A 24525-nucleotide genomic window follows, 5' to 3' on the forward strand; every position below is an offset into this window, starting at 1 on the left:
GAAGATATGTGAAGAGATCAGATCAGTTATAAGTCCAGCAGTCCATAAGAGGATTGTTTAGGAGTCTGGTAACAGCAGGAAAGAAGCTGTTTTTGAACCTGTTAGTGCGTGTTCTCAGACTTTTATATCTCCTGCCCGATGGAAGAGGGAGTAAGCCTGGTGTGAGGGGTCTTTGATTATGCTGCCTGCTTTCCCCAGGTAGCGGGAGGCATAGACAGTCAGTGGATGGGACACGGGTTTGTGTGATGGACAGGGCAGTGTTCACGGCTCTCTGTAATTTCTTACGGTCTTGGGCCAAGCAGTTGCCATACCAGGCTGTGATGCAGCCAGATAGGATGCTTTCTATGGTGCACTTGTAAAAGCATGCCAAATTTCCTTATTTTCCTGAGGAAGTATAGGCTGCTGTGATTTCTTGATTGTAGCGTCGATGTGGGTGGACCAGGACAGATTTTTGGTCTTAATTCTATTAAGTCTCCACTGCCTGCTTATCTCTCGTTGTACCCATTCAACACTGAAGTGATTTCATCCTTAAACCACCAAGGCCACTGCTCCTATATCATTTTCCCTATATTTTCCTATTGACCTTCCGACCTAGTATATTTAGTGCCTGGCCATTTGGATCTATGTCTCAGTAATGGCCATCGTGCCTCATAACCCAGGTTGAATTTGCACCTGTAATTCATTTGTAGTTCTTTTGTCCTAAACTGTCCTTCAGCTATAATTTTTAACACACCCATTTCCTCCTTCTCTTTTGTACAAACATCTTTTAGTTATTTTTAAAACTTGTATCGCTTAAGGCATAATTTATTATTTTTGAACTGTTATACTACCTTGCGGCACGGTAGCACAGTGATTAACAATGTTGCTTCACAGCTCCAGGGACCCAGGTTTAATTTTTGGCTTGGGAAACTGTCTGTGTGGAGTCTGCATGTTCTCCCCGTGCCTGCGTGGGTTTCCTCCGGGTGCTCCAGTTTCCTCCCACAGTCCAAAGATGTGCAGGTTAGGTGGATTGGCCATGCTAAATTGCCCTTGGTGTCCAAAAAGGTTAGGTGGGGTTACGGGGAAAGGGTGGAGGTGTGGACTTGAATGGGGTGCTGTTTCCAAGGGCCGGTGCAGACTCGATGGGCTGAATGATCTCCTTCTGCACTGTAAATTCTATGATTTGTTCATCAGAGTCCTCCCTTTAATTTACTTCAATAAAGCATTCCCTATTTTGTTCCAAATGTTTTCCTTCTTTATGGAATAGATTTAATCTGCACTTTGTTTCATAGGTCAAAGACGTTTTTGGCATTTTCCTGCAAATAAACCTCATTGCAACTTAAAACACTTTTGCTTTAGGTGTTCAAAAGTTACACTGCAGCTTGAAATCCCATTCCACTAAGATAACCTGATTCCTGCTGTGGAAACAGAGAGACACTTGCAAAAGTAAACAAGAGGAGTAAAGATATTCTTCCCTGAAGAAAATGTTAAATAAATCTATTATACAGGAGCCTTAAAAAGAATGAGTTTTAAAGAACACTGATTGGCACAATTTATTTCAATCGAACAAAAACAAAACTTTTGCACAAATAAAACATTTAATTGAAGTTCCCCTATAAATATAACCTTTTTAAAACATTTAATGGTTGTACCTTAAAAAACCTCAAAATGCCAGATAGTTAAATTAAAGCTTAATGATTGTTTAGTGTTTGTGAAATATGTATCTACCATTTTTATGTTCACCAAGCCCTTTGTGTTAGGGATGAACTTTACTAATGCTACTGTGTAATTGGCTACTGGGAATCTGTCCCTAAATGATTTGGTGGTTTATTTTCTCACTCACTGTAAATGCAAACTTTCACCTTAATAGTTCAAATCCACTTTAATGATGCTCATTATTTCCCAGTGGCAAAATAATGTTTGATCAATACCTATACCAAAGAAAGGAAGCATTTGGTATTTCACAAAGTTACAAAAAGAGATTTGAGGGAATAAAATTTCCCATGCTAACACACTTTCATAGATGGAATCCAGCCTTTTTTCAATACAAGGCTCATTTGAATAACATTGAAGAAGCATGATAATACAAGTGCCCCAGCAGTTCAAGAAAGCAGAGTCGGGCAACAAGTCCTTCCAGCATTGCTCACGTCCTCACAAAAACAACAAAATATTTGGGAGTAATCTTATTAGCAATTCCCTTCAGCTCTTCCCACTGCTCACTAAGGGAAAACATAACCCAAGGGTAACTGGAAGCTGCAGCTCTCTTAAAATACCATCAAGTAATGAAGCAGCCTTTGTCATTTGAAGCAGTAAATGATGTACCACGAGGCTGCTGAACTTCTTGTTCGGTTTGCAGGTACTTGGTAATGGTCAACGCTGTTCGTATGGAAATTACTATACGTGGAGTACTTTGGGGTATCCTGAGACACTTGATAAGGTGCTTTGTAAATGCAAGTTTCTTTGTGTAGTTATACCCAAGACTACACAACTTTCTACATAGCACTCAAGTGTACAACTTGACCATGGAAACATCTTTGACATAGTGTTATCTATAAAGTTTAAATAGCAAAATCAAAGAAAACCAAAAATAGCAGCCTACAATAATTTCCAACAGGCTACGTTACCTAATTCTATCAAAGTGCTTTATCTACTTTATCCATAAACACAAACTTGATTCGTTAGAATGTTTTTGCAGCTTTGAGGTGGATGGTGAGGAGAAGTGGAAGCCCTCCTAACTGATCATAAATGTTGAGAAGGTACTAAATATTGTTCGCTTTGATGTACAGGATTGGATGTTAAACCAGTTTCCAACTCCCTTTGTTTCTGCATTAGACCCTAAAAACAAAGAAGAATATTTATTTCAGGCAATTGTGGTTTTTGTTTATTAATATTTAAAATGAAAATTCTTCATTGCAATGTTTGTACCCTTTCAGCTTTGCATTCACACTATGGCCTCCAAATAAAAATTTAGGATCCATACCTCTTTAGCATTCTGAAAATCAACACATAATACTCCTTAATTATTGACTGCCAAAACCGCAACTTCAGAAAATGTACCTTTCAAAGCACATTTCATTAGCAGTTTATATCTCCTGATACCGTTAATGCACTTGGTCCTTTGACTCAATTCACTTACCTTCTTGATCAAGACTGCCACTACTCTCTCATTCAGCCATCGTCCTAGCCAAAATTAACCAACCTTTTCATTAGTTTTTCAAAAACATGCACATTTTTATATTTTGCTAGCATTTTGCTTTCATCCCCCAAGTTTGTCTATTATTGTATGTATTATATTGTATAATTTCTCTTCCAGTACTTTGTGGGTGTCACCAAATGACACAGTAAATCAAAAGAATAATCAAGTACCGATGGTTTTAGCACAAAAACATAGTAGTAGCACATATTTTAAAGGAACCAGTTTAAAGTTGTTTTATAATTTCAGCATTGACTTCTAGTTCAGGCTATTTTGTTTCATGGAGCTCCAAGAGCTTACTTTTGGCTATAGAGGATCTGAGATGGACTTGCTCAGAACCGTGCTCTGAACCAAGGCTGGGAGAGAGTTGCAATTTGGAGGGTGGAAGTGGGAGACTATTATAACCTATCCGGATCCTATTAGCTGGGACAATTGGTTACCCCGTGCTGGGGAATATGAGCTCCTCCAATGGGGGGGGGGGGAAAATCACAATCACTGGTAGTTGCAACTGTATAAATAGAGCTGGCCAGTGTGGTACCAGCTACAGAAGGAAACAGTGGTGAACTACTGCTGCTATCATTATAAATAAAATTAATTTATGTTTGATTCTACAAACTCGTGCTGGATTATTCATGGCCCTCACAAAAGAGGGATTAGTTTCTGTCAAGTAGAAGTACAAAAACTGAGTCAGGATTGGGAAGCCACAACTGATTGGCTGCAAATATGGAGTAAGATGGTAGCTAAAGTGCTGAATCACACATCACATCTGATTATATTTGATTTAGCAAGAGCCAATGAATTGGCAGTTACATGAACAATAGGACTGCTTGAAATTGAAAGTTAGCAGATACAATCATTAAGATTTATACTGATGTATTCGTAGCTGCTATATGGAATGAGTCTTACCTGCCGAAGCTCGGAAAGCCCTTTGAGAATAGCTTGCTGTCGTTCCCGATTTCTCACCAGATCAGGGTTCAGAAGAGGATCTCTGGGATGATCTGAACTATAGCTTTGATGCTGCAGGTGATCTGTAACTGAAAAAGGGTGCAACGGAAAACTATGATATCAAATCTGAACTTAATATATTTTCCCAGATTCATATCTATCACCTTCAAGATGATTGAATAATTAAGTGCATTCTTACTATGGAAATAAACTTTCCCTCCAATTTAAATATGTTCTAACGTAAAAAAGACACAATAGCAGTGCATGAGTTGTTAAAAGTGATTAATTGTGCCTTCGGAGATGCAGAATTAATTGCAAGTTGTGACAGAACCATTTGCATTTTAATGGATCTGAAATGAAAAATGAAAAAATCTGTTGAAAGATTATTACATTTATGGGACAATAAGCCAAGAAAAACACTTCAAACTGCAGCAGTTTCAAGAATTAAACAGAAAGGGTCAGGAATGTGGCAAATTAAAGGGTGGCACGGTTGCACAGTGGTTAGTACAGCTGCCTCACAGTGCTGAGGACCTGGGTTCGATCACAGCCCCAGGTCATTCTCCGTGTGGAGCTTGCACATTCTCAGTGTCTGCGTTGGTCTCACCCCCACAGCCCAAAGATGAAAAATGAAAATGAAATAAAAATTGCTTATTGTCACAAGTAGGCTTCAAATGAAGTTACTGTGAAAAGCCCCTAGTCGCCACATTCCGGCACCTGTTCGGGGAGGCTGGTAAGGGAATTGAACCGTGCTGCTGGCCTGCTTGGTCTGCTTTAAAAGCCAGTGATTTAGCCCAGTGTGCTAAACCAGCCCCATGTGCAGATGTGCAGGGTAGGTGGATTGGCCATGCTAAATTGCTCAATTGGAAAAAAAATAACTGTACTCTATAAATTTATTTTTCAAAAAAGTATATGGCAAACTGGTATCCGGAGATAGAATATTTTACCACTTCTTAAATGAGCTCCTAAATTAAAAACTGCATAAATACCATTGCAATTTTTGTACTGTGGGTCATTTGTTGAAGGTCTTGACATCGGGGCATCAGGATCCAAATGGTATATTTCATCTGTGCGCACATAAGGAACAAAGTTTGATGATGGTGGTCTGTCATTGTCTGATTCATTAGCAGATACAGTCCTTTGGCACCATTCACCTGCATTTATGTTTGGAACTGTTTGAAGATCCTTTTGTTCCATTTGGAGATGTTTGTTTCTCAGTGCAGGAACTGGTGGAGATGCAGACCTAAAGAAAAATAGCTTCCATTAATCTCAATTTCCCATTCCATTACTTAAGCTTGCAAGAAAATCATATCATAGAATCCTTTCAGTGCCGAACGAGGCCATTCGGCCCATCGAGTCTGCACCGACTCTTCAAATGAGCACTCCATCCATGTCCACTCACCCTACCCCTGCAACCCTACAACCTAATCTGGACACTAAAGGACAATTGATCATGGCCAACCCACCTAGCCTGCATATCTTTGGACTATGGAAGGAAACCGAAGCACCAGGAGGAAACTCACGCAGACACGGGGAGAAGGTACAAACTCCACACAGACAGTGATCTCAGGCCTGAATTGAACCCGGGTTGCGACACTGTGAGGCAGCAGTGCTAACCACCATGCCACCCCAAAGAGTTTCCATTCATGATAGTCACATTTTTTATAGTAGTACATTTTTACTTGGTATTGGTTTGCTTTAGACATGGTTTAAATATTACTATAGTCAAATTACCAAACAAAAAATATTTTAGCGTCTGCCCAACACTAAAGTTCAGTTCCTTCATGAATATCTTAAATATGTGGGGTAGAACATTATTGTATTTTGGGAAAAATCAATTATCTTTACAGGAAACGCAGAACTTCAAAGATTGGAAAAAATAGATTCATCTATAGATTTGATTTATTATTGTCATATGTATTCGTATACAGTGAAAAGTATTATTTCTTGCATGCTGTTCAAACAATGCATACTGTACATAGGGAAGGAGAGACTAGAATATAATGTTACAGTTACAGCAAGGTGTAGAGAAAAGATCAACTTAATAAGAGGTAGGTCCATTCAAAAGTCTGATGGCAGGAGGGAAGAAGCTGTTCTTGAATCGGTTGGTACGTGACCTCAAACTTTGGTATCTTTTTCCTGACAGAAGAAGGTGGAATAGAGTATGTGTGGGGTCCTTAATTATGCTGGCTGCCTTTCTGAGGCAGCGGGAATTATAGATAGAATCAACAGATGGGAGGCTGGTTTGCGTGATGGACTGGGCTACATTCACGACCTTTTGTAGTTTCCTGCGGTCTTGGACAGAGCAGGCTCCGTACCAAGCTGTGATACAACCAGAAAGAATGTTTTCTATGGTGCATCTGTCGATGTTGGTGAGGGTCGTAGCTGACATGCCAAATTTCCTTAGTCTTCTGAGAAAGTAGTCGCTGGTGGGCTTTTTTAGCTATAATGTCAGCATGGGGGGACCAGGACAGGTTATTGGTGATCTGTACACCTAAAAGCTTGAAGCTTTCGACCCTTTCTACTTCGTTCCTATTGACGTAGACAGGGGAATGTTCTCCACTACGCTTCCTGAAGTCGATGACAATCTACTTTGTTTTGTAGACGTTGAGGGAGAGATTATTGTCATCGCACCAGTTCACCAGATTCTCTATCTCATTCCTGTACTCTGTCTCGTCATTGTTTGAAATCCGACCCACTACGTTGGTGTCATAAGCAAATTTAAAAATCGAGTTGGAGGGGAATTTGGCCACACAGTCATAGGTGTATAAGGAGTACAGTAGGGGGCTGAGGACACAGCCTTGTGGGGCACCGGTGTTGAGGATGATCGTGGAGGAGGTGTTGTTTCCTATCTTTACTGATTGTGGCCTGTGGGTTAGAACGTTCAGGATCCAGTCGCAGAGGGAGGAGCCGAGGGCACGGCCACCGAGTTTGGAGATGAGTTTCGTAGGAATGATGGTGTTGAAGTCTGAGCTGTAGTCAATAAATAAGAGGTGTGACATAGGTGTCTTTTGTTATCTAGGTGTTCCAGGGTAGAGTGCAGGGCAATGGAGATGGCATCTGCTGTGGACCTGTTGCAGCGGTAGGCGAACTGAAGTGGATCAGGCCATCCAGGAGGCTGGAGTTGATTCGTGCCATGACTAACCTTTCGAAGCACTTCATAATGATGGATGTCAGAGCCACTGGACAATAGTCATTAAGGCACACTGATTGTGCGTTTCTGCTATCCTAGTAGTCATGTTTCTCAAGTCTGTTTCTTCTCAAAGTACTTACATGATGCAGTCTTCAAATATATAAATTACCTTCTTCCCCCCCCCCCCTTACAATCTTCCTCTGTAAACTCCCAATAACGAAAAAAGGCTGTAGACAGGTAGAGAAGGATGAGAGGCAGAGTTTACCTTTGTCAGTCACATAGGATTTGTTATTTAAGAATTTGACAAGAGCCCTTTCAATATTATGACTGGTGTAAACATAGAATCCCGACAGTGCAGGAGGCCATTCGAGTCATCGAGTCTGCACCTGCCCTTGGAAGGAGCACCCTACTTAAGCCCACGTCTTCACTCTATCCCCGTACCTAACTTTTTGGACACTAAGGGGCAATTTAGAATGGCCAATCTACCCAACCTTCGCATCTTTGGACTGTGGGAGGAAACCGGAACACCCGGAGGAAATCCACGCAGACGCGGGGAGAAAGTGCAAACTCCACATAGTCACCCAAGGCCGGAATGATAATAATAATAACCCGGGTCCCTAGAGCTGCGAGGCAGAAGTGTTAACCACTGTGCCACCCTACCTTATTGGAGGAATTAAAACATGGAATTCCAACAATCATGCACATAGATTTGGGACAAGTTAGCCCATTCAGGGCAGTTTGAGAGGAAAGGGAGATTGGAGATGATGTTAAGGTCAAGAGTTGCATTTTAAGAAGAGGATGATGATGGCAGATTTAAAAGGGTGGGGAAGTGACTGAACCCAAGGACAAAGAATCATTGCTAATATTGGGTAAGGAGCCAGGAAGGGAAGTTCGACAGTCAGCATTTTAATGGGAATAGGGTTGAGGGATCAGAAAGTGGGTCGCATTGACAAAACAAGCTTGGAGGGAGCATAAAGGTGGATAGGAAAGAAATTATGGAATGATCAAAGTTCAAGAATTGGTTAGGGAGGAACCTTAGAGGAGTTTGCCCTGGTTGGCTAGGGGAAAGACCGAGGGGGAAACAACAGAAGCAGCTGATCAAATCGTCTCAATCTTAAAGACAATGAAGTCCACAAGCCCATTGCATTTGTTGGAGGTGGGGTAGAGGAGATGGGGAGAAGGGTTTAAGACGACAGATTTCAGCAGAGAAATTAAGTCAGGGATTACCTTTGCATTCCAGAATGATCCTGGAAAAATGAGCAATTTTGATAATTGAGAGAAGGCTTCATGTGGTCCAGTCAGATCAGTAAATAGTTAAACCAGTTGCCAGTCATATGCAAGGGAATGAAGATGATGGTTGGACTGGGGGAAGGACCATTGAGAGACGGAGTAATGGTTTTAATGGGGATGAGACCAAAAGTGGAGGGGAGGGTGCCTTGAGCAGATTGGCAAATGAAGAAACATTGTGGTGAATGAGGAGCCAGTTGAGATTTTAAGGGCACCCTTAAGCGAATTAGAAAGAAGATTTATCTGGGTGAACTCAGAAGGAAGTGGGGTTGAGAGAGGAAGGGTGATGTGGGTGCAGAGCGATACAAAGAAGTGATCAATAATGACCTCATCGGTGATTGACATGATAGAATACCAGGTGAGGTAGGAAGGTCAAGGGGTGGCTATGAATATAGTTGTGGAATTTATATGGAGAGATTGAGAGAGGATAAGAGAACGGAGTTGGAACTTGAAATCAGTGAGGACAAGAAGTAATTGGGAGGAAAGCAAATGAAGATAGCTCTGAGAAATTTATGATATTTAGATGGAGAACATGATTTCAAATGAGACTGGAACAAGAGGAGGTACTTTACAATGGAGAAAGTGCCAGAGGATTAGAGAGACAAGATATGGTTCAGTGGTAAAAGCCACAATGCAATCATGACAGTTTGTGGCAAGGGCAGCATGGTGGCATAGAGGTTAGCACTGTCTGTCTCACGTCACTGAGGTCCGAGGTTCGATCCCAGCTCAGGGTCACTGTCCGTGTGGAGTTTGCACATTTCCCCGTGTCTGTGTGGGTTTCACCCCCACAACCCAAAAGATGTGCAGGGTAGATGGATTGGCCACACTAAATTGCCCCTTAAATGGAAAAAAATAATTAGAGGAAAAAAAATGACAGTCTCCGACAAATGGTGGACGGAAAGCCAGGTGTGGAGGCTTCATTTAGAGGGAAGGTGTTGAGTTCACAGAAGTGGCCACATAGGAAGCGCAAGGACAAAAGATTTATTTACAGTAGGACGAAGACTATGTACACTAGTCCCAGAAGCGTTACCAGCACCCAGCCCACACTTGGGCTGGGGTTTTTATATTCTGGTTTGTTCTCCTGCTGATGAGGAAGCTCCATCCCTCAGCGGGGTACCTTGTACTCCACAAGACTCACAGCGATTCTAATCTACCTGACCCCATGGGTCTCGTGTAGGTTACAACAGAAGTTGTCATCATTTCACACAAGTTTCTTTTAAGAAAGCAAGTGAACATTCATTCTGGAGAGAATGGGGAGAAGGCCGGTGATAGCTCTGGTCCAGTCCACAGGGCCAACAATCAAAGGGAAAAAGATTGATGAGATTAGCCCCCAGTGGACATGCTGGGCAGGAAAGTCAACTAGAGAATAGGATGGGACAGTTGGAATTGCTGTTGCAAGGAAGCAGTGACATATGTTTTGATGGGCCCTTCGGTGGATGCCCAGGAAGGAACAGGGGGAAGTGACGGGCTTATCCAACAGGAAGTCAAGACTGGGATGGCTGCAGGAGATTAGAAAGGTCAAGGAGTACTGAAGAGTTGGAGTAGGAACTCGAGAGAGCAGAATACATGACGGGGAAGAAATTAAACAATGCATGAAGTCATGCGGGAGGGTCTAGGATGGGAAAAAAGTAAAAATCGGGACAAAAGAGCAAACCTCTGAGCTCATCCTCTGCCATTTCCAGCATGGTGCAATCACCAATCAATTCTATCCCTCCCCTCCATGTCAGTATTTCAAAGGGACTGTTCCCTCCACAGCACCCTGGTCCACTCCTCAATCACCCCCAACACGTCATCCCTTTCCTACAGCACCTGAGCATGCAATCGCAGGAGATGTAACATTTGGCCTTTACCTCCTCTCTCTTCACGATCCAAGGTTCCAAATACTCCTTCAGCAATTTACTTGTACGTCTTTCAATCTAATATACTGTATTCATTGCTCACAACATGTTCTCCTTTATATTAAGGAGACCAGAGATTGGATGGCTACTTCGCAGAACACCTCTGCTCAGTCTGCAAGCATCATGCTGAGCTTCCAGTTGCTTGCCATTTTAATTCACCATGTTGCTCTCGCTCACATTTCTGTCCTCGACCTGCTGCAGTGTTCCAGTGCAAGCTCGAGGAACCTCTTATTCTGATTTTGGTCTCCTTATTTAAGAAAAGATGTATTGTCATTGGAGGTGGTGCAAACAATGTTTACTGGATGTTCCTGGGCATGGAGGGACTGCCATGTGAGGAAGTATTGAACAGGTTGGGTCTGTACTCCTTGGAATTCAAAAGAATCAGTGGTAATATGATTGAAATATATAAGATTCTTAGGGGGTTTGACAAGGTGAATGCTGGGATGATGTTTCCACCCATGGGAGATGTTACATTTTAAATAATGACTTGTCTAAAATATATATATCACTCTTGAATCCACCAGGTTGATAAAATGACCAATAGTCGTCTTGTTGAAAGATGAACTATTTAATGAGTAATAAAATAATAAACTGTGGGTCCTTTTACTCAATATTATACGAATAAAGAATTAAAGTACAATACAGATAACTATATAACTATACACTATTATAACAAACTAGCTCCAACTTCTCTCACTAGCTGTTTTATGTCTTGCGTGTTCACTGTTTTGAATCATATCATCACCTGACTTAGAAAAGGCGGGAAACCAGTTCTTATAGTATCTGACTGCGTACCATCTACTGTTGAAGTGACTGTACTTCATTTACATACGTTGATCATGTCTATTGGCATCTGAATATCACTACAGGAGAGTCTAGGACCGGAGGGCGGGGTAAGTGAGTGCTCATTTAAGATGGATTGGAGGAAGAAATTCTTCTCGAGTGGTGAATCTTTGAAACTCTTTACCTCAGATAGCTGTGGAGGCCGAGTCCTTGAATATTCTCATGGCTGAGATCGATAGGATTTTAATCAGTAGGGAATTAAGGGTTACATATAGAAGGCAGGAAATTAGATATAGTGAGTGTTGGATCAGCCATGATATTAAATGGCGTAGTAGGCTGAATGGCCTACTCCTGTTCCTATTTCTTATGGTCTTATGATTAGGCACTTAAAAGCCTTCTGGACTCAACATGGAGTTCAAAAATTTCATACCATGAACGTGGTCAAACTTTTGATTTTTTTTGACATGTCCCAATTTGAATTGAACAGGGCTGTTCATTATTCTGATACTTACACTCACTCTGGATTGATGTGTTGTCTCTTTACTACAGCCATTACCACTCCCCTTGCCCTTTGTTCCATGGCATCTTTGTCATTTAACCTCTCCCTCCCTCTACCCTATTGCAGAACATTTTTTTTTTTTTTTTTTTTTTTTTTAAAACAGCATAAAGCCCAGCACATTTTCATTCTTCGTTTCTGAAGAAGTCACAATAACTCAAATTCCTCCCTCCACAGATGCTGCCAGTTTTCCCAGCACTTTGTTTTACAGATTTCTGCAGGTGTTATGTTCCCACTGCACTATCAAGCCCATCAACATTCTATTCCTTCCTCAATCAATGGTCATTGTAAGTACAAATCAAATGAGACACCGATCCCATGATTGGTTCAGTCCCCTCCAGTGCTCCATATAGTTTTCACCCCCAGCTGGGATTCTGACCAATTCTGGAGCTCTGGCAGCAGCGTGAGATTCTAATTCATTTTCTGGTTGTTGGGTTTCCCAAGGTCCTTTTCCACTGAAGGAGGAATGCTTTGATTCTGGGATTGGTGACACTGGCAGGCTATACAGGATGCAATGCCTGCTGTTGGGTATAGACAGCATTAGCGATGGATAGAGCGCTGCTAGCAGCTCATCAGTACCTGCCACATTGGTGGAATGAGATGCAAACTTGCCTGATGCAATTCCCAGGTCAGCTCTTCTAGAATAAGGCATTCTTAACCCAGCATCCATGAAGGCGGTCTACAATTTTTAGTACTAACCTGAAACATTTGTCAGCAGGTAATCTACTGTTTGAGTTGCTTCTTGGGGCAGGGTCATCCTGGAAAAAGAGTTATCAATCAAGTTAAACAATTATTTTCACAGTTTATGAAAGACACAGAACTTGTTTTGATTGTATGTGGACCTTCACAAAAAGAATAAATTGGAACACAGATTTACTCAATTGTTCATTTAGAGTATTCAGTGAAGTAGAAAATTATGTTTTACACATTTACAGGCATCCTTAAATGAAACAAAATGTCCATCCTCGAGTATGCAGGAACACACACTCAAGCTCTCAAAGCTAATTGAGACAGTAGAGGATTGCATCATTATTACACACACACATATACACATACATACATACATATATATATATAAATATAAATAAAATTTAAATAAAATAATAATAATAATCACTTACTGTCACAAGTAGGCTCCAATGAGGTTACTGTGAAAAGCCCCTAGTCGCCACATTCTGGGGCCTGTTCGGGGAGGCCGGTACGGGAATTGAACCCACGCTGCATTACAAGCCAGCTATTTAGCTCACTGTGCTAAACCAGCCTAAATACACATACACACACATATATACATATATGTATAACATTAAGATGGAAAGGTGTGTATATAAATATATACACATGTTTGTATTGAGATGAATGTAGAAATTTCAGATATATTGTATTATATGTATATGGTGCAGTAAGGGTTAAAAGCCTGGGTTAATATGTGACCACTCTAGTAATGTCTTTTAAAAATCCTGATTTGAAAGGCAGCCAGGCTGTGGCCACAAAAGGGATAATTAAAGCATTGTAACATTTGGGATAATTTTGTTTATATAAAGAAGTTTCCCTGGGGAGTAGATAGAGAAAGGGACATTGAGAGCGATTCTTCGCTCCCGCGCCGGTTGGGAGAATCGGCTGGCGCGCCATTTTTTCCCGCGACCCCGGTCCGACGCCCTCCGCGATTCACCCAAGCAGTGAGAACCCCCGTCGAGTTCTGCGCGGCGCAGGCCGGAGAATCGCCTGGGACACCCAAAATGGCGATTCTCCGCTACACCCGCTATTCTCCGGCCCGGATGGGCTGAGCGGCCTGCCCCAAACGACGGATTCCCGCCGGCGCCATCCACACCTTTTCGCTGCCGGCGGGAACAGAGCGGGAACACTGGGGGGGCGCCTGTGGGGGGGGGGGTTCTTTCACCGGGGTAGGACTCAAAAGGGGTCTGGCCCGCGATCAGTGCCCACCGATCGGTGGGCCGGCCTCTCTGAAGGTGGACCTCCTTTCCTCCGTGCCCCGCAAGATCCATCCGACATATTCTTGCGGGGCAGCCTCGGGGAGGACGGCAACCACACATGCGCGGGTGAGCCAGTTACGCAGCGCCGCTTTTATGCGGGGCCAATGCCCGGCGCGCGCTGACGACGTTGCTTTCGCGACACGCGCCCCCCCCCCCCCCCCCCCGAGTTTCTCGCGGCCCCGATCCTAGCCCATTTTCGGACCCTGAATCGGTCGAGATCGGGGCATTTTCACGCCATCGTGAACCTTGACGGCGTTCACGACAACGTGGGCACTCAGCCGCGGGAGCAGAGAATCACGCCCAGTGTGTTTAGGTTTAGTAAGATGATGAAGTTAGTGGGAGGATCCAGTACCTGAAGCAGTCAGGTGTTGAGTTTCAATTCCGTTTAGATTGGGGATGTGAACAGCAGCTTTTTGCAAAAGGCTGGGAAGTTAAACAATAGTTTCACACAGGCAAGAATCTGCAAGCTGGTTCCTGAAAGATCTCTCTTTCACAGCAGTTTATCCAAGACAACTCTTTCCAGTAAGTATTCCTGGGTTGGCTAACAGCATTTAAAAGTGGGTTTTGACTGAAGATGGGTTTTGCTTGAGTGGAGATAAAAGGTAATAGTTAGGAGTTAGCATTTAATTTTCCTTGTTAAGCATTGTTTAAGGTAATTGTAGGCTATTATCTTATTTGATGTTAAAGTTATTTTAGTCCTGCGTTAGCAATGCAGTTTGTTTTAATATACCATATCCCTATTTTTGTGTGGAATCACTCCTGGAACAAAGTATCCTTTCCTCACAGTCTGACAAATTAAATAATATTGGGGTTTCTGTCTGGTATCCTAGTAATTGTTGTGGTCTGGTCCGGGATTACAATAGAATAGAATAGAATTTACAGTGCAGAAGGAGGCCATTCGGCCCATCGAGTCTGCACCGGCCCTTGGAAAGAGCACCCCACCCAACCCTTTTTGACACCAAGGGCAATTTAGCATGGCCAATCCATCTAACCTGCACATCTTTGGACTGTGGGAGGAAACCGGAGCACCCAGAGGAAACCCACGCAGACACAGAGAGAACGTGCAGACTCCACACAGACAGTGACCCAAGCCGGGAATCAAACCTGGGACCCTGGAGCTGTGAAGCAACCATGCTAACCACTGTGCTACCGTGCTACCCTGTATTTACTTTGTGTAAAGCTGCAACCTCAGTGTCATTGTTAGCTCAAGCTGGACACCACCCCCTGCTCGGTGATGAGAAGTGCAGTGGCTTCATCTATTTCTGTTATCTTTCCTGCACCACCTGTATTGCACTGACACATTCCTGGCCATCTTGCAAATAGGCTCAAAGCCAGTTGTTGCCCATTGTCCATTGAAACATCTTTGTTGGGACTTCTGGTTGCGGCTATGCGGAGCTAAGTCGCACATTCGGCGACTCCCGCAAAAACGGACTTTTGTGCTCTTTTCAGGGCCCCCAACGGCACTTTTCGATGTTTCCCGGTGTGGGAAGGAGTCTACAACAGCTCCCTGTCAGTATATGGCTTCTACTAGGAGCGGGGCGACAAAAAAGGTGGTGGTGGACCCGAAGAAGGTGCGAGGGAAGAAGGACAAAATGGCGGCGGGCGGAGACCAGGCAGCGTGGATGCAGTGGGCGGAAGAGAAGCAGGAGGGTATCCAGCGCTGCTTCAGAGAGATTAAAACGGACCTGCTAGAGCCGATGAAGGCTTCTATTGATAAGCTGCTGGAGACACAGATGACCCAGGTGGTGGCGATCCGCGAGGCTCGACAAAAGATCTCTGACAATGAGGACGAGATCTTAGGCCTGGCGGTAAAGGTGGAGGCGCATGAGGCGCTCCACAAGAAATGGCAGGAGCGGTTCGAGGAGATGGAGAATCGGTCGAGGCGGAAGAATCTGCGGATTCTGGGCCTCCCGGAGGTGCCGGATGTGGGGGCCTATGTGGTCACCATGTTGAACTCAATGATGGGAGCAGGGTCCTTCCAGGGACCCTTGGAGCTGGAAGGGGCCCATAGAGTGCTGGCGAGGATGCCCAAGGCTAACGAGCCTCCGCGAGCGGTGCTAGTGAGGTTCCATCGGTTCGTCGATCGGGAGTGTGTGCTCAGGTGGGCCACGAAGGAGAGGAGCAGCAGGTGGGAGAACGCGGAGATTCAGATATACCAGGACTGGAGCGCGGAGGTGGCGAAGAAGAGGGCCGGGTACAATCGAGCAAAGGCGGTGCTACACAGGAAGGGGGTGAAGTTTGGCATGTTGCGGCCGACGCAACTGTGGGTTACCTACAAGGACCGGCACCATTATTTTGAGTCTCCGGAGGAGGCGTGGGCCTTTGTTCAGGCCAAGAATTTGGACACAGATTGAGGGTCGGGATGGGCGATTGGGGACTGCAGTTGATATGCTATGTTTATTTTTGTTTCAAAGGCGGGGGGGGGCCTTTGCATTGCTCCGGGTTTCTTTTTTTCTGTGTTTTTCACTTTTGGGTCGGTGAGGGTGGCTGGGGCGGGTTGGGCACTGTTTTGGTTGCTTTGGTCGGGGGGACTCTTGGAGGGGACAGGGCCGGGGCGGGGAAGCGAAGGTTGTTTCCCGCGCTTAGAACGGAAGGGGTAGGGCGAGAGCCAATGGATGAGGACGGGAGAGGAGGGTGTGCCACACAATGGGAGGAGTCGAAGGAGAGGCGGGAGTGGCCGGGGTCAGCAGGAGTCAGCTGACTTGCGGAAGTGCAATGGGGGGAGTAAATCAGCTAGGATGGGTCCTAGCCGGGTGGGGGGGTGGGGGGGAAATCGAGTTGCTGCTGTCATGGGCAAGGAGGAGCTGGAGCGAGTGGGGGGGGGTCGAGACGGGGGTATGCCGCTGTGGGGAACGGGCGCGTGGCTGGCCGAGGAGGGATCATGGCTAGTCGGCAGGGGAGGGGGGCGGATAGCCCCCTGATCCGGCTGATAACCTGGAATGTAAGGGGACTGAACGGGCTGGTTAAGCGGGTCCGCGTGTTCGCGCACCTGAAGGGGCTCAAGGCGGATATGGTTATGCTTCCGGAGACACACCTGAAGGTGGCAGACCAGGTAAGATTGAGGAAAGGGTGGGTAGGTCAGGTGTTTCACTCGGGGCTGGATGCCAAAAATCGAGGGGTGGCGATCTTGGTGGGAAAGAAGGTGTCGTTTGAGGCGTCGAGCATTCATAGAATCATAGAATCATAGAAGTTTACAGCATGGAAACAGGCCCTTCGGCCCAACCAGTCCATGCCGCCCAGTTTTTTACCATTAAGCTAGTCCCAGTTGCCCGCACTTGGCCCATAACCCTCTATACCCATCTTACCCATGTAACCATCTAAATGCTTTTTGAAAGACACAATTGTACCCGCTTCTACTACTACCTCTGGCAGCCCATTCCAGACACTCACTACCCTCTGAGTGAAGAAATTGCCCCTCTGGGCCCTTCTGAATCTCTCCCCTCTCACCTTAAACCTATGCCCTCTAGTTTTAGACTCCCCTACCTTTGGGAAAAGATGTTGACTATCTACCTTATCTATGCCCCTCATTATTTTATAGACCTCTATAAGATCACCCCTAAGCCTCCTACGCTCCAGGGAAAAAAGTCCCAGTCTATCCAGCCTCTCCTTATAACTCAAACCATCAAGTCCCGGCAACATCCTAGTAAATCTTTTCTGCACTCTTTCTAGTTTAATAATATCCTTTCTATAATAGGGTGACCAGAACTGCACACAGTATTCCAAGTGTGGCCGTACCAATGTCTTGTACAACTTCAACAAGACGTCCCAACTCCTATATTCAATGTTCTGACCAATGAAACCAAGCATGCCGAATGCCTTCTTCACCACCCTGTCCACCTGCGACTCCACCTTCAAGGAGCTATGAACCTGTACTCCTAGATCTCTTTGTTCTATAACTCTCCCCAACGCCATACCATTAACTGAGTAGGTCCTGGCCTGATTCGATCTGCCAAAATGCATCACCTCACATTTATCTAAATTAAACTCCATCTGCCATTCGTCGGCCCACTGGCCTAATTGATCGAGATCCCGTTGCAATCCTAGATAACCTTCTTCACTATCCACTATGCCACCAATCTTGGTGTCATCTGCAAACTTACTAACCATGCCTCCTAAATTCTCATCCAAATCATTAATATAAATCACAAATAACAGTGGACCCAGCACCGATCCCTGAGGCACACCACTGGTCACAGGCCTCCAGTTTGAAAAACAACCCTCTACAACCACCCTCTGCCTTCTGTCGTCCAGCCAATTTTGAATCCAATTGGCAACCTCACCCTGGATCCCGTGAGCTTTCACCTTCTGCAACAACCTACCATGCGGTACCTTGTCAAAGGCTTTGCTAAAGTCCATGTAGACAACGTCTACTGCACTACCCTCATCTACCTTCTTGGTCACTCCCTCAAAAAACTCAATCAAATTTGTGAGACATGATTTTCCACGCACAAAGCCATGCTGACTGCCCCAAATCAGTCCTTGCCTCTCTAAATGCTTGTAGATCCTGTCTCTCAGAATACCTTCTAGCAACTTACCTACTACAGACGTTAGGCTCACTGGTCTGTAGTTCCCAGGCTTTTCCCTGCTGCCCTTCTTAAACAAGGGCACAACATTCGCCACTCTCCAATCTTCAGGCACCTCACCTGTGGCTGCCGATGATTCAAATATCTCGGTTAGTGGACCCGCAATTTCCTCCCTAGCCTCCCACAACATCCTGGGATACATTTCATCAGGTCCCGGGGATTTATCTACGTTGATGCGCTTTAAGACTTCCAGCACCTCCTCCTCTGTAATATGCACACTTCTCAAGACATCACTATTTATTTCCCTTAGTTTCCTAACATCCATGCCTTTCTCCACCGTGAATACCGATGAGAAATATTCATTCAGGATCTCACCCAACTCTTGTGGCTCTGCACATAAATGCCCTTGTTGATCCTTAAGAGGCCCTACTCTGTCCCTAGTTACTCTTTTCCCCTTTATGTATCTGTAGAATCTCTTTGGATTCTCCCTTGCATTATTTGCCAAAGCAATTTCATGTCCCCTTTTTGCCCTCCTGATTTCCCTCTTAACTCTATTTCGGCAGATAATGGTGGTAGGTACGTACTGGTAAGTGGTAAGTTGCAGGGAGAGAGGGTGGTACTGGTCCAATGTGTATGCCCCGAACTGGGACGATGCGGGTTTTATGCAGCGTATGTTGGGTTGGATCCCAGACTTGGAAGTGGGGGGCCTGATAATGGGGGGAGACTTCAACACGGTGCTGGATCCGGCACTGGATCGCTCCAGGTCTAGGACGGGTAGGAAGCCGGCGGCAGCTAGAGTGCTGAGGGGGTTTATGGACCAGATGGGAGGGGTGGACCCTTGGGGATTTGCAAGGCCGGGGGCGAGGGAATTTTCATTCTTCTCACATGTCCATAAGGCTTATTCCCGAATCGACTTTTTCATCTTGAGTAGGGCGCTGATAGCGGGAGTAGAGGATACGGAGTATTCGGCAATAGCCATTTCGGACCACGCCCCGCATTGGGTGGACTTGGAGATGGGGGAGGAGAGGGACCAGCGCCCGCTGTGGCGCTTGGAGGTGGGGCTGTTGGCGGACGAGGAGGTGGTCCGAGGAAGTATAGAGAAGTACTTGGAGACCAACGACAACGGGGAGGTCCGAGTGGGGATGGTATGGGAGGCACTGAAGGCGGTGGTGAGGGAGAGAGCTGATCTCCATTAGGGCCCACAAGGAGCAGGGGGAGAGGGAGAGGCTGGTGGGGGAGATGGTGAGGAGGTATGCGGAGGAGCCCGAAGAAGGATTGTTGAGGAAGAGGCGTAGCCTCCAGGCCGAATTCGACCTGGTGACCACCAGGAAGGCGGAGGTGCAGTGGAGGAAGGCCCAGGGGGCAATTTAAGAGTATGGGGTAAAGGCAAGCCGGATGCTGACACATCAGCTTCGGAAGCGGGACGCAGCTCGGGAGATCAGGGGAGTTAAGGACAGGGCAGGGAGTGTGGTGCGGAGTGGAGTTGGCATCAATGGGGTCTTCAAGGACTTTTACGAGGAATTGTACCGATCCGAGCCCCCACGGGAGGAGGGAGGGATGGGCCACTTCCTGGACCAATTGAGGTTCCCAAAGGTGGAAGAGGGACTGGTGGCGGGATTGGGGGCCCCGATTGGGCTGGAGGAGCTGATGAAAGGGATAGGAAGCATGCAGGCGGGGAAGGCACCGGGGCCGGACGGTTTCCTGGTCGAATTCTATCAAAAATATATGGACCTGTTGGGCCCGCTGTTAGTTAGGACCTTCAATGAGGCAAGGGAGGGGGGCGCTGCCCCCGACGATGTCCCGGGCACTGATCTCCTTGATCCTGAAGCGGGACAAGGATCCCCTGCAGTGTGGGACTTACAGACCGATTTCCTTGCTAAATGTAGATGCCAAGGTGCTGGCGAAGTTCTTAGCCACGAGGATTGAGGGCCGCAGATCATCCATGAAGACCAGAGGTGGCTTGTGAAGGGGAGACAGTTGAACGCGAATGTGCGGAGGCTTTTGAACGTTATCATGACGCTGGCGAGGGAGGGGGAGGCGGAGATAGTGGTGGCGATGGACGCTGAGAAAGCCTTCGATAGGGTAGAGTGGGGGTACCTGTGGGAGGTGCTGAAGAGGTTCGGGTTTGGGGAGGGGTTTGTCAGGTGGGTTAGGCTGTTGTATGAGGTCCCGATGGCGAGTGTGGCCACAAACAGAAGGAGGTCCGAGTACTTTCGGTTGCACCGAGGGATGAGACAGGGGTGTCCTTTGTCCCCCCTGGTCTTCGCACTGGCGATTGAACCCCTGGCTATGGCACTGAGGGAGTCAAGAACTGGAGGGGGTTGGTGCGGGGTTGGGAGGAACACAGGGTGTTACTTGATGCGAACGACCTGCTGCTGTATGTGGTGGACCCGGTGGGAGGAATGCCGGAGGTAATGAGGATTCTTAGGGAATTCGGGGACTTTTCGGGGTACAAGCTCAACATGGGGAAGAGCGAGCTCTTCATAGTTCATCCAGGGGACCAGGAGAGGGGGATTGGTGAGCTCCCACTAAAAAAGGCGGAGAGGAGCTTCAGGTATTTGGGGGTCCAGGTGGCCAGGAGCTCGGGGGCCCTGCATCGGCTTAATTTTACAAGGCTGGTGGAGCAAATGGAGGAGGAGTTCAAGAGGGGACGCGTTGCCGCTGTCCTTGGCGGGTAGGGTGCAGTCAATCAAAATGACGGTGCTCCCAAGGTTTTTGTTCCTGTTCCAGTGCCTCCCAGTGTTTATCCCGAAGGCTTTTTTCAGGCGGGTTAACAGGAGTATAATGGGGTTTGTGTGGGCGCGAGGGACTCAGAGGGTGCGAAGGGTGTTCCTGGAGCGGAGTAGAGATGGGGGGGTACTGGCGCTGCCCAACCTCTGTGGGTACTACTGGGCCGCCAATGCGCCGATGGTGCGCAAGTGGGTGATGGAGGGGGAGGGGGCTGCATGGAAGAGGCTGGAGACGACGTCTTGTGTGAGTACGAGTTTGGGGGCGCTGGCAACGGCGCCGCTGCCGATCCCTCCAAGGAGGTATACCACGATCCCGGTGGTGGTGGCTGCCCTCAAAATTTGGGGGCAGTGGAGGCGGCACCGGTGGGGGGGGGGGGGGGGGGGGGGGGGAGGGGGGAGTTGGGGCCTCGGCGTGGACCCCATTACGGGGGAACCACCGGTTCGCCCCAGGAAGAACAGGTGGAGGGTTTTCGGGGTGGCACAGGGCAGGGATACGAAAGTTGGGGGATCTGTTTGTGGACGGGAAGTTCGCGAGCCTGGGTGAGCTGGAGGAGAAGTACGGGCTCCCCCTGGGGAACACCTTCAGGTACTTACAGGCAAGGGCGTTTGCCAGACGGCAGGTGGTGGAATTCCCGTGGCTACGGCCGCACACAGTACAGGACAGGGTGCTCTCGGGGGATGGGTGGAAGTGGGGAAGATCTCGGAAACCTACCAGGTGATGCAGGAGGAGGAGGCCGCGGTGGTGGAGGTAAAAGGTAAGTGGGAGGAGGAGTTGGGAGAGGAAATTGACGTGGGCAGATGCCCTGGGGAGGGTGAACTCCTCCTCTTCGTGCGCGAGGCTCAGCCTCATACAGTTTAAGGTGCTGCACTCGGCACACATGACCGGGACAAGGATGAGCCGGTTTTTTGGGGGTGAGGACAGGTGTGTTAGGTGCTCAGGGAGCCCAGCAAATCACACCCATATGTTCTGGGCATGCCCAGCGCTGGATGAATTTTGGAAGGGCGTAGTGAGGACGGTGTCGAGGGTGGTAGGATCCAGGATCAAACCGGGCTGGGGGCTTGCAATATTTGGGGTGGCAGAGGAGCCGGGAGTGCAGGAGGTGAAAGACGCCGGAATTCTGGCCTGTGTGTCCCTGGTAGCCCGGCAAAGGATTCTTCTTCAGTGGAAGGATGCGAGGCCCCGAAGCGTGGAATCCTGGATCAACGATATGGCAGAGTTTATTAAGTTGGAGAGGGTGAAATTCGCCTGGAGAGGGTCGGTACAAGGGTTCTTTAGGCGGTGGCAACCGATCTTAGACTTCCTGGCAGAACAGTAGACATTGGTCAATGGCAGCAGCAACTCGGGGGGGGGTTACTTAATTTTTTGTTTTTGTTATTTACACTGGAGGGTCTGAGGGGGTGTATATACTTGTTGTACTAAGTCGGGGTGTTAATGTTAATTTATTATTTATGTACAGGGGGGGAGGGGGGTATGGAGGGTTGTTTTTTCTGGACTGTGTTTTGTACTTAACCCTGTTGGGTTCCTTTTTCATTTTGTTATTGATATTTTATGAAAACCTTTAATAAAAATTATTTAAAAAAAAAAAAACATCTTTGTTGGGGAAAAACAGTCTGGGTGATATGGAGCAGTCTCAGAATATTAATTGCACAGTAGAACCACCTGGTAGCCAGAGCTAACAACTGGATCAACATTTTTTTCTCATATAACACCAGATGCCATGTCATGTATGCTCTGCCTGAAGGCAGATCCTTGGCTCATTGTCTGCTGATACTTCACGCCAAACCATTTTCTTGGCAGTTCCAGTGTTGGTTTGCCATTGCCTTCTACTCTCTTAGGCAGGGTGAGGAGGTAGGTTCCAAGTCAACCTCAGCCATGTCACTGACTGACATAAGACATGGGAGTTTTTGGTAGAATTCATGGTTTTTGAACGAGATTTAGTATATTGCTTCTCTCCTCTCCAGAAGCTATGTCCTTGGGTTGAGTTAAGTAACTCTCGCATACACCAACCAAATGGCCATTCCTCATCTGTGAGCTGGGACAGTGAATACTGGAAGATAGCAAACCTCTCAATGGGAGTTACAGGATAGTAATTCTTAGCTGGAACCCTGTCTGATTTTCTCTCAACTTAGCTTGGAGATGAGGATATCACTAACCATATCCCAAATATACCATAGTATACGTCAAGCATACAACACAAGAACTACTTATTAGAATGTTTCAGTTCTATAAGGAGCAGCGCTTTCCCCCCCAGTACACATTAGGAGTCTTCAAATAATGTTTTAAGTTTTAAAATTGTTCAAATATTTATCACAAGTGAAAATACAGGGTAATGATCACCAGTTTTCATAGTACGGGTAACAGGTAGATAATGTATTTTTACTATAATACTGAACATGTTGCTGTATAACAATAAATTGACTTCATTACCTGGTGCAGAACAGACAGCCCTTGTTTTTCTGCAGGCTGAGGTAACACACCAACAGCTATTTTTGCCTGTCGTGCTGGCACCACTGGTGAAGGCTGCCTCTCTGCTGGCAGCTCTTTTGAGGGCTGCCTTTTCTTAGCTCGAAGCTCTGGAACACTCTTTTCCAACAATTGCAACAGTTCCATCTGTCTCTTCATTTTTTTCTCTTCTCTCTCCCTTTGTAACCCTTTAGGATATCGTTCTGAAGCAGGGACGTATCTCTTACTTGTCTTGTTAGCATTCCATTCTGGACGTTTTTCATTTTTCCCTTTCTTAGTTCTTGCAAATTGATTGTATGAATCATCAGATAGTAAAACATTTTCTTTTTCATTCACCACAATCTTTTCACTTGGCTTCTTTCTGAGTTCCTTTGTGTTTGGCACTGTGTAACATTCTGAAGCTGTATCTGGTGAATTCATCACAAGGTGGTCTGCAACTTGCGCACTGGGAAAGTTTCCAATCAACTCAAATCCCTCTGGAAAAAAACAAAAACTGTTGCAATAATTCTATTTGAAACAATTAAAATGGCATTTCCTATAGTTACAAAATCATTCAAATATACAAAACCATAGAATTCCCAGTGCAGAGGCAGCCATTCGGCCCATCAAGGCTGCACCAACTTACGGAAAGAGCACTCTACCTAGGCTCACTGCCCTGCCCCGACCCATCCCCATAACCTCACCTAACCTGCAGATCTTTGGACTGTGGGAGGAAACGAGCACTCGGAGGAAACCCACGCAGACATGGGGAGAAAGTGAAAAATCCATAGTCACCCAAGGTCGGAATTGAACCCAGGTCTCTGACACGGAGGCAGCAATGCTAACCACCGTATACCCCATTATAGAAGATGTCATAATGATACGATATTGGGAAACAAAATTAATAAACGCAAACTCAAAATTTAATTGCGCGACAAATCAATTTTAGAAATTGAAACGTGTACTTTCTATGCGGGGCAAATAATTAGGTAAAACAAGTGATATGTTATTGTTCAGAAATTGACATTTTCACTTTTGTAGGATACTCGCGCAGAAATTAGACAAAAA

General features: G+C 46.2%; 1 protein-coding gene across 2 annotated transcripts; it reads right to left on the reverse strand.

Moving 5' to 3' along the window:
• Nucleotides 1-1514: 1514 nt before the first annotated feature.
• LOC140388381 (coiled-coil domain-containing protein 66-like) lies at nt 1515-23949 on the reverse strand. 2 transcript variants are annotated; one of them, XM_072472455.1, is made up of 6 exons: nt 23443-23949; nt 12471-12529; nt 5269-5357; nt 5104-5181; nt 4079-4206; nt 1515-2814 (listed from the first exon to the last, which is right to left on the reverse strand). In XM_072472455.1, the coding sequence occupies exons 1-6, from the start codon at nt 23896-23898 to the stop codon at nt 2719-2721; spliced, it is 906 nt and encodes a 301-aa protein (XP_072328556.1). In that variant the 5' UTR covers nt 23899-23949; the 3' UTR covers nt 1515-2718. The 2 variants fall into 2 exon arrangements, with proteins under 2 accessions (XP_072328556.1, XP_072328555.1); XM_072472454.1 differs by having other exon boundaries at nt 5104-5357.
• Nucleotides 23950-24525: the final 576 nt, after the last annotated feature.

Source organism: Scyliorhinus torazame, chromosome 13 (assembly GCF_047496885.1).
Source record: "Scyliorhinus torazame isolate Kashiwa2021f chromosome 13, sScyTor2.1, whole genome shotgun sequence".
In the NCBI taxonomy this organism is placed as follows: Eukaryota; Metazoa; Chordata; class Chondrichthyes; order Carcharhiniformes; family Scyliorhinidae; genus Scyliorhinus; species Scyliorhinus torazame.

Excerpts from the sequence above, each read along its gene's own strand:
- LOC140388381 (XM_072472454.1), bottom strand. The coding sequence starts at position 23,898 with ATGAATTCACCAGATACAGCTTCAGAATGTTACACAGTGCCAAACACA. Across the intron at positions 12,530-23,442 it reads GGCTGTCTGTTCTGCACCAG|GATGACCCTGCCCCAAGAAG; the intron begins GTAATGAAGTCA and ends CTCTTTTTCCAG. Across the intron at positions 4,207-5,103 it reads ACAGTACAAAAATTGCAATG|TTACAGATCACCTGCAGCAT; the intron begins GTATTTATGCAG and ends ACCCTTTTTCAG.